The sequence below is a fragment of the Gossypium arboreum genome, chromosome 13 (genome assembly GCF_025698485.1).
Source record: "Gossypium arboreum isolate Shixiya-1 chromosome 13, ASM2569848v2, whole genome shotgun sequence".
In the NCBI taxonomy this organism is placed as follows: Eukaryota; Viridiplantae; Streptophyta; class Magnoliopsida; order Malvales; family Malvaceae; genus Gossypium; species Gossypium arboreum.
Window position 1 is genome coordinate 973,516 of NC_069082.1, and position 11,354 is coordinate 984,869.

Below are 11,354 nucleotides of genomic sequence, written 5' to 3' on the forward strand. Positions count from 1 at the left end.
ACATTTCTATTAGTTATAATCATTTTGATATAATATTTCCAAACTTCATAAAAAAACAAATATTTTATATACTAATAATATGCATTATTAATTTTTATGTTAAGATTAAATTTACATGATTTTTTACTTTATTTTAAAAACAATTACATTAGAACCTCGTGTGTTGGTCTAATGGTTAGGGTATTCATTACCCCAAGTGTTGCCTAGATTCAAGTTGCATTAGTAGCGTTATTGTTGTTAAATTTGTTGAAGTGACATCCATGTAACAATTCACATGTATATCGCATTAGCGGTGCAATTGAAATCACTTTGTTGAAATGACATCAATGTAACAATGTTAGTTTTAAAAAAAAAAAAGTTGATAATGCGATTACTAATAAAAATAATAAGAAAAATAAACATTATATGCAACTTTATCTAATTATTCCAATGTATATTTGTTGAGTTATTCCCTTTTTAATATTTAACATATGCTTATTATCATCATCTATTGATTCTTGATTAAGTTCACTATAATCTGATCTATATTTGTAGCAGTAAGATTATTAAGGGCTCCTTCCATATACTCTTCGAAGTTATGAATTATACAACATGCTAGTATGATCCATTTTTTTTATGTTATACTAAGGTGCTGTTGTTAATATGATAAATATTTTTTAGAACATCTTCTCAACTACATTTCGAAACCTTGAATATCTCAAAATAGAAAATTCTCGAGCTATCTTTAATATTTCTGTCTAGCTTCATTCTCTCAAATAGTATCATATTTCATAATATGATGCAAGAAAATCTTTGTATTTTCATAATTAGCATCTACCATACAATGTTTGGGTTCACATTGCAAATAGTGTGTAGCTTTAATTATAAAAAATTATATAAACTTTGTTTCGAGAAAGACATATGCTAAGTTATAACTTATAATCCTTTTTATAATACGTAAATTAAGTAAAAAATTGTATAAGATTTATAATACACATAAATAATTTTCATATTTTTTAAGATTTATAATATAATAACTTTTTGTCATAACTATCCAAATTATAATATAAATTATATAATTCAGTATAAAAACAACACTTTTAAATTGGACTTGACTGTAATTACCTATATAACTATTCCATTTCTCACATCCAATTCAGTAGGATACACCAATTACAATAATTATCTAAAGATGTCACTGTTATATAATTATAAACAATTACACTTAACCCAAATCAAATTACTACGTAGCTTATCAAACATTACCTTAATCACTTCTCCAATTATAACTTTTTAAAAATTTATTCAAGGCTATATTAAGAGTTTTATGTATAAAGGGACATCTTTCGTAATGATGTCTAAAACTGTGTCTTGGTAAGTGATGGGGATGATATTGATACATGGATCATGCCCAATTTCTTACATTATTATATCTAATATGAAGATTTTGATATAGAAGTATATCAACCTTTAAAATAGATATCCTTTGGATCATATCATGTATTTCTTCCAATTTATTGGTTACAACATTTTACCTTCAAATTAACTTTTAAATGTACCTCTCAATCTAGCTAAAAATGTATTTCTTTCATATGTCATTGACCACATGAAGACATGATCCAAGAGCCAAAGGCTTCTTAAAATTAATAACCTACTTTAATTGGTACCTGCCTGATAAGAACACAAGTGGTTAGACTCTTTGAAACTTGTGAACCTTTTCTATGTTTGCAAAATCATGTTACCAATTTTCCTCTCCTTCATAATCTAACTCTATCCCAAATTTCATTAATAAATAAATCAATAAATCTAAGAACCGGTTTTACATGAAAAACACCATTGTTCTAGATTAAATGTTTTAAAAGATTAGTATTAAGGAATTGTTTTTTCTTGCTGCAAATACTTGCTTGATAGTAAAAATGTAAAGATAAAAATAAAATTACTGAAGCAAATAAAAAGGTAATGATATACGGACTAGTTTTTAGCGTATTTAGAAACCCAAGAGGATCCCTCCCCTATATATATAGGTGCTCACAGCACGACACTACATAACATTCTAGCAAACGATAAAATCAAAGGACATACTAAAGCACAGAATTACAGGCAGCACAAAAGACCAAAACATGTTGCATTATATTGCAAAACCACAAAGATCTGTTGAAAAGCGAACATTCATATGTATAAAAGCAATGAGTTACAATGCTTAAAAACACATTTATTAAGCAATAAAATGGATATCTCATCAAAATTCAAAATAGTAGTTCATGCTCAAAAGTAATCTAAAGCATATTATTTAAAGGGAGGAGAATCTGATCTAATAAACAAACTAGTACATTGAATAGTTGTCACTAACCCCCGGCCTGATGCTTTTATAAATTGCCATGACAATAGGAAGCATAGCGGTGAGTGCAATCTGAAGTTGATCCGAGCTGCTTGTTCGAACAGTTATCTGTCCACTCATCTTGTTGTTCAGTCCTGCACGAACTGCTACTTTTGAATTCCTTCCAACAGATAACTGAGACTGAAAATTGGCTCCCAGTGCCAAGTCCCCTCTCCATTTGACTAGAGACAAACCCAAAGTGGATTGATCCTGGTCGATTGGAAAATCCGCACCTCGGAGCCGCATTTCTAGATTGGCTCCATATGCTGAATCACCTTTGGATCTAACAGTCCCAGTGCTACCAACTAACACCAGCCGCTTTCCAACAACAATATGATCCTCAAGTTTGAGTCCAGTTGCGACATTCTCACCTAGAAATGTGACAGAGAAGCCAGCAGCTGTTTTGTTCTTTTTGAGATTTTTGAATTTGGTCTCCCCTCTGAAAACATAAGCTAATTGCTTTCCAACATTTTGGATGTCAAAGCCAGCCATGGTTGATCCATTTTCACCATGCTTGGCAGAAACTGAAGAATCCAAATGGATGTTAAACTCTTTCTTATCCTTGGTGAGTTGAATGGAAACTGCAGCAGGAAACTGGCTGGCGATTGCTAGACTATGTTCAACATTAACACCATCATAGCCACAATCATGGTCCCAACCGTGAGTGTCCAAAACTGGCCTCGCCAAGAACTGAGAAGTAGGTTCCAAGAACCGGTACCTGAATGCTGGATTATCACCATCAAATGAAGGTGGCAGGACCATATCAGGTAATGGAACTGGTACAGAAGCAGGACCACCAGTTTCCGGATCAACATCCTCCCCTGTGTTACCATATTCATCAACGGCTGGCTTTCCTTTCTTCAGCTCTCTCATTCTTCTCAACTCCTCCCCCCACTGCTTTTTCTGGAGGAGCTTCACCCGATAATCATACTCCTCAAAATATGCCTTCCTTTGCTCCTTGTCAAGCTTGGCAAGTTGTGCTTTCCTTAAAGCTTTAAATGGTGGGAGCTTATCATACTCATCCTCGTCTTCTTCTTGATCAGAATCAGATAAATCATCCACATCAATATCTGAGTCACCATTCTCACCACCCTGATCAGCAGAGAGTTTGGGATGGCTACGAGACTGCAACAGCCACGATAGCAAGTATGGAAGAGGAGGAGATCGGACACGAAAACCAAAAAGCTTCCGATGGTCAAATGGATCTTGAGGTTTGGAGAGAGAACTTGCTTCAGATAGGACTTTGATAGAGTAGCATAACAACAATAGCTGAGGTCTCCAAGTTTGACCGTTAGGAAGTACCTTGTGGCCATCTCTATTCTTTCGGCATGATGGATGATTTTCAACAAGACAAACAGGATTCATCAAACTTGGATTCATCATGCGTAAATCACCAACAGCCTGAGCAATAGACTGCTGAACAACATGAGAACGTTGGGCAACAAACACCTCATAACTCAAAGGCGAGCCAGATGGTCCATCAGGAGGTGCAGAAGCAGCATGAGTCAAAGCAACTATGGCATTTTTCCAGATAGATGAGCCAAGAGAATTAGTGATTGATCTTAACAATGGAAGATCATTAAGATCCCGGGTCTGGCTGTCCAACCGATCAACATAGACTACAACATCAGGGGGACACTTCTTCAAGTATTGCTTTATAGAAGCTAGGACCTTGCGATTGGCACCTTGCTCCATGGCAGAAGATCTCAAACCTGGGGTATCAATGATCCTATATTTAACACCATCTAATGTTCCAGTAATCTCTTTCACAACTGAAGTGGCAGGTTCAAATGCATGAATTGAAGTCTTCTCCTCACCAAAGATTGAATTTATTGTGGCGCTCTTGCCCACCCCAATTTTCCCAAGCACAAGTATGTTCAAGGAGAAGCTTAAATCATCTTTACCCTCTGTTTCAAGTTCCAGAGCTTTCCTCTTTGCAGAATCAACACTAAACAGTTCACTGGTTTGCCTCCCTGCAACAAGCGCCAGTCTATAAAGAACCTGTGCTGCAACAGAATCTTCCGTAGAGAGTCCCAGCCTCTGAACAAGCCTCAAGAATTTGACTCTAATAAGCTGCAACTTTTCCAATTTTATTTTATCTTCTTCAGTCAAGTTGATGTCGGAGTCTCTCCTACTTGTTACAGCAGAAGGACTAAATAAGTTGGGCCTGTTTGATCGAGGTGCAGGTTTTGCATTTTGCAGTGAGGATCCTAAACCCGCAGGACGTTCAACAGAGAAAAGCCTAGATCCATCTTGAGAGGTTATAGTAATGTTACCACCATCAGAGCCAGCGCCGGTTGCTGCTTTCAAGAGGGCTGCCAAAGCAGCAGAATCAAATAACTCCTTCCCCTCCCCTTCTTCATCTGTATCCCCTTCTTCATCAGAATCAATGACAATCTGACCATCAATTGTCTGCGAATGATCATGAGAAGTATCAGCACCCGAGTGAGAACCAATGGCAGCTCCTTGTTCTAGCTCCTTCAAGAATTGCTCAGCAGCATCAGCATTCTCAAAGAACATACTTTCAGCCTCTCCATCAGTATCTGAGCCTCCGATTTCAGCGCCTTCATTCTGATGGTGCTCCTGTTGCATTTCACCTTCAAAACTAGTTTCCTCAACAGACTTTGGTAAATGAGATTCTTCTACTGCCATGGCTACTGATCTTTTGCTTTCAGAACCAGCATCTGAAACCTCCATTTCACGAGCTGCCATCATTTCAGTGGGTTGAGCAGAATCATCCACGGTCTGAATTCCATCTCTACCCCCTCCATCTATTTTCTCAGTAGACGCTTGCTCCAACATATCTACACCTGCCTCCTCTTTGAGGTCATTTAGCTCAGTTTCGGAACCATCTTTAGCAAGCAAACCCCCACCAGCAGCATCAGCTTTCCTCTCGGCATTGATTTCAGAAGTCAAGACCTCCGTAGTTTCAATTTCATCGGTCGCAACAGGGTCAATAGTTTTATCAGACACAGGATGGACATCCAGAACACGTTCTTCTTCATCATGACCAGCCTGATTAAAGCCGTTATTCAAGCTCACATTCCCATCAACCGGAATCACCTCTGTCTCCTTAATCTCCGATGTCTCAATGCCTAAACCATCACCAGTTAAAGGCGTTGCATCAACAACCAACTCCTCTCCACGGGAAAATTTCGAACCATCATCATCAACCACCTCAACATCTACTGCTTCTGCAATCACAGGATAAACAACCTTAGCTCCACCATCTAACACCGAATTATCCTCATTCTCAACCATCCCAATTCTACCTTCCTCTTCACTCTCATTTGATAAAACAGCTTGGTCAGCTTCACCAGTAGAGCCCATTCCCACCTTATTATCCTTCTCTTCTCCATTACCAACACTATCAAAATCAACCTTTCCCATCGAACCCTCACCTCTAAACTCCTCTAAACCATTATCACCACCCCCAAACGACTCCTCCTTCAAAATCACATTCGAACCATCAGAACCAACAAAAGGGGTATCGCTAACATCCCCAACAGTCGGAATTACTTCATCAGGGTCAGCCACAAATGGCCTCTCGGGTACTGTTTCAAACTTGCCATCACCGTTCTCATTAATATCATTAGTTCTATTATCATTATCTTTCAGAGCATAATCGCTTACTGAACTAGTTACAAACTTAGAATCATCATCGGAAGAAGAAGAGGAGGAGGAGGAAGAAGAAGAGGAAGAAGAAGGAGAACCTGGAGTGGTAGAGAGCGGCTGAGAAGCGATTTCTGGCGCAGAAAACTCGGCGTCCATGGGAGAAGAGAATTAGGGTTTTAGGATATGGTAATGAAAATTGGGTGGTACAGAAAAATCGGATTGCGTAACTGGAATTTTGTGAGAGAGATACTAAGCTTTAAGGAAGAGGAAAAAGATAAGGTAGAATGGAAGCTAAGGGTTTTGCGAGTTCGTAATTATCAATATACTCTGTTGAGATTAAAAAAAAAAAAAAACCAATTATATAATAATAATAATAATATATTACATGAATTTGTTGTACATATTTATTAAATTATAATTAAATTATATTCATTTATTAATTTAAAATAATTTTTAAGATTTGTAATGCATGAAAAATATTTTTTAATTAAAAATATAAATATCAATACTTCATATTTTTAATCTTTATTTATGATATTATATTTATTGTAAAAATTAATATTTTTATACATGATTTTAATTTAAAAGTATATATTTAATTTAAAATATTTAACATAATTTCATATAAATTAATATTAATATATACCAAAAATATATATTTATTCATTATTTAATAATTTTTAACTATCATAAAATTTTAAATAATTAAATTAATAGCCGATTGAGTCTTAATTTAATTGGTTTCGGTGTTGTTGTTAGTGCAATAAGATATGGATTCGAGTCTTATTTGAAACACTTATAAAAACTAATTAAATTAATCAATATATAAATCAATATAGAAAAAAAAGAATATACGTATTGTGTTTTATATAGTTTATATGATTTTGAAAAATAAATGTGAAAATTTTAAAACTATTTTCATTGTTTTCACTGAACATGTTTTTGTAAAATTTAAAATTAATGGATGAATTGACCCTAGTTTAAATCCATTTAAAGGAGAAATTTTATTATTTTAAACCATTTTAAATACAAATTCTCTTATTGAAATTTTTATTTTACTTTTAACTTTTCTATTATAAAAAATAGTTACTAAACATATTTTTATTTTTTAATTATTGAAAATAATTTTCATTTCTACTTAGTAGACACTTTTTTTTCAATTTTTAAAAATAAAATTTTTTCATAATGCAAATAAAAACATAAATTATTTTTAGAAACAAAGCCTAGCTCATTTTCTTGATTTTAAATGTGAGTTTTCAAAATTATTATAAGGATCAAATTATACAAAGTGTTAGGGTGGTTTGTTCTGTTAGTTCATATCAGGCGCATTGTATAGAGTGATGGCTAATGGTTGAGAACTTATATCATATGTGCTTTTTCTTTTGATATTAGAGTATTTATGGGGAAATAAGGTTTGGAATAGGTCTATTGTAAAATGATTATATTCTTAGCGGAGTCTAGATTAGACCTAAAGTAGAGTTGTTGAAGGATGTTGTACAGTAATTCTTTCGAATAGGAGTATAGAATTAATTTATAGTTGCCAAACTATTAACTCTAGTAGTTAAAATAAGGAGATAGAGATTAAGAAGCAAATCAGGTCGCTTTCTTGGAACGATACATGTCCTCTAGATAATAATAATAGGTAAAAAAAAATATTTTATTGTGTGACATCCCTTAGAATACAACAAACCCGATCATTTACTATACACTTTGTTAACATGCACAAATTAAAAGGTAGAAAGTTACGCCAAAATTGACTCTCTTTTTATCAACATTAATCTTTTTATATGTTCTTATCATATCTGCTCTTTTTTTATACAATGTTTAGAACTACCCATAATCTCTCCTCAACTCTTAAATAGGAGGATAATGCGTTTTAGCGCATTCGAACTCACGTCCTCCTACATTGACAAGTGACAATAATACCAATACCAATCGAATTAAGACTCAACTGGATTTTATCAATTAATTAGCACTATAAGTATTATTTATAACCTAATAGTAGAGAAAAGTTTAGCATTTATTAATCATAACTTAAGCATTTATGAAATAAAATGTTTTCTTTTAAAACTCTTAATGATAAAAGTAAGTTAATAAATTTCCATTAATAATGTTTTCAAAATATTTTTCTATCTACATAACTATGACCGCTCACCTACCTAGTGTGCTTTCTTTTCTTATAACATTATAAAATGGTTAAATTTTAATTTTAGTCCCTCTATTATACCTAAATTTAAAAGTTAGCTTTTATATTTTAACTTTTAATATAATTTGATCTTTATATTTTTATAATGTTGTTATTTAATCCAAATAATTAATACTGTTCACTTTTCTGTTAAAATATTACATAATTAGAATGCCCCAAAAGTCTCAGAGGCTGACACGTGACTTCTTATTTCTTTTGGATTTGCCTTTATTAGCATTATAAGATAATGATCAAATTTTAGTTTAAACCTTTATATCGTGCTAAAACTTGAGATTTAATCTATATCGTTAATTTATGACATAATTTAATTTGGTTCGTTTACTTTTACAATGTCATTAGTTAGTTTAAATAATTAATATTGTTAAATATTTTAATCAAAATGCTGTCAATTTTTTCTTAAAAATACTATTCTAACAAATACATATATTATCATGACAAGTTCGAACAAGTATTTTTTAAGAAAAAAATCTGCACCAATAAAATTGGACTTAATGTGACAATTGTCGTAGATGACATCAAAGTGGTGCTCTTTGTGGCATTGGGTGAGGCGAATCTAGATGGACTGGCAAGGGCCTCGACTCTCTTAAAATGAAAAATTATTGTTTTGGCCCTTTAGAAAATTTAAAATTATTAAAGGTAAAATTGTACCTTGCCCCTCTAAAATTATGAAAATTTAATTTAATACTTTAAAAATTATAAAGATATAGACTATTAAAAATTAGAATTTCATTTCGACCCACCTAAAAGAAATTCTGACTTCGTCTTTGTGTCTAAGTGTGGGATATAACAGAAACTATAATAAAAAAATATTTTTTATTAAAAAAATTAGCAATTTTAAGCAAGACCTTTTAAGATTGGGTTAATATAATTTTTAGTCCCTGAATATAGTAATTAAATTCACTTCAGTAATCGTACTTTTTTTGTTCACTTTAGTACTTGAACTTAACAACTAGGTCTATTTTAGTCATTTAACTTAGATTCAATCACAATTTGATGATGTAGTATAATCTCAAAATATCACGTTATTAAGCTTTTTACAGTTACTAAATTTAATTAAAATAAATCTAATTACCAAATTCAGATATGGGAAGTAAAAATACAAAAATAAATTTAATTCCCCGACAAAAGATTGAAGTATTTTGTTGGTTTGCCTTTGAAGGATAACGTTAAGGATTAGGCTTCTTTAGACCTTATATGTGTCTTGCTGTCTGGTTAGGCATATTTAACTTCTATTGGATATATGTATATGTTTTTATCAATGTTTTTAAAATTAGATTGATAGGTAAATCGGTTATGCTATTAGTTTATTAATCCGATTAGTTTGATAAAAAATATTAAAAATATTAGTTCAATGTCGGTCAATCATTTTTCAGTCAATTAGTTTAACTGGTTCGTGGTTTTACCGCATCAGTTCAAAGTGTTTCTCCAAATCAATTCTTCAACCGATTCTCATTTCAATTGATTTGATCATCTAATTCGATTTGATTCAAACAGTCTTAAACCCATTTAAATTAATCCATATTAAAATTTTAAACATAAATAATTTTCACATATATAATTTTTAATATTTATATAATCAATTTTCATACTATATATATATAAAAGAAAAGAAAATTAACATATTATAAATTAAAAAATGAGTCAAACCTTTAAATATTGAAGCTCAAGCGTGATATTTTTTAAAATGAGTTTAATACTTTTATATAAATTTAGCTTAAATTTAACTCTTTTTATTTAAATCTTCTCAAAATATCAATCAAAAATAGATTTATAATAAATTTAAATGTTATACATAATTACTATAAAATATATAAAGAGAAAACTTGATAAAAGTATCATAGAAAACCTTGTACTATTGCATTTTGCTCTCTAATAAAAAATAGGTAAATTAGTCATTATAAGTTAGATCCAAGAGCAAATTGATCTTTTGTAGAAAATTTCATCTGCTTTTACTATTAAAAATTGGTCCCTATAAGTCAGTATAATATACATGTGATACGCCATGTGTAATTGTCGGTTATTAACAGTAAAAATAGATAAAATTCATAATAAAAAGGATTAATTTACTATTTAATCTGACGATAAGGATTAACTGCTCTTTTCTAAATAAAAAAGATAAAATATAATCTAATTTTCAATAAAAAATCAAAATGATATTTTTACCGTAATTACTATAATAAAACCTCGTTGTAGCTACGACAGATTTTCCCTTCAAGTTGCAACCATCATCAACCTTAAATCTAACATAAAACAAACATTAGAGTTTAAACAGTGATATTTGGGATTGGTCGGCCACATTGCTTTAATCAGTAATGATATAAGATTTAACAAAACTTTGTCTTACCAAAATAAACTATAAAATTATATCTAAATAATATTAATTAAAATTTAATATTTTTATTTATAAATTATTATTGTTAGTGTAATTATTGTGAACTTTGTGTTTGACATGTTACATTCTTACGAGAAAAAAATATTTAACTCAGTTTTATTTTTGAAAATACTTATTAATTGAATGTTGGCTTGATAAATTTTTAATAAATATTGAATTTATTTTTGTACTATGTCTTATATTTCGGATAATTTATCATAGCAATTCTATTTATTAAGTTATTATTTCTCAAAAATTAAGGGATAAGATAATATAATTTTAACTCCTAAACTCAAAAGATTTAATTAGTGATACTTTGGTTTTGATAATATAAATTTTAACTTTTTATTTATTATCAAAAATTCATTTAACCAAATCTTTTAATTGTGACAAATATTATAACTAATAAAAATATTTAAAATGGTAAAATTAATAATATAATAAACAGTTGGTTTTAATTAATATATAAAATTAATACTTCAATAAATAAAGTAATTCAATATAATATTCAATTTTTATCAAATAAAATTATTTAATAAAAATTAACAATATTATTTATATTTGTGATAAGTATCTAATAAATTCATTTAATCAAATCTTTTAATAGTTTATAAATCAGATGAACCTTAAATAATGAAAATATTTAAAAAGATAGAATTAGTAATATAATAAAGAATGAAAAGTACTCTAATTAATTTATATATCTAAACTCATTTTCTTTGCCTAACCCTCCCCAGCCCTCAAACGCATACAAAACAGAGCAAAAAAACCAAATACCTATTACCAATCAAAACATCATACATTTG

General features: G+C 30.7%; 1 protein-coding gene across 1 annotated transcript; it reads right to left on the reverse strand.

The window, feature by feature from the left end:
* Window positions 1-2,131: 2,131 nt before the first annotated feature.
* Window positions 2,132-6,303, reverse strand: LOC108463795 (translocase of chloroplast 159, chloroplastic-like). Its single transcript, XM_017763713.2, has one exon. The coding sequence runs from the start codon at window positions 6,125-6,127 to the stop codon at window positions 2,303-2,305; it is 3,825 nt and encodes a 1,274-aa protein (XP_017619202.1). The 5' UTR covers window positions 6,128-6,303; the 3' UTR covers window positions 2,132-2,302.
* Window positions 6,304-11,354: the final 5,051 nt, after the last annotated feature.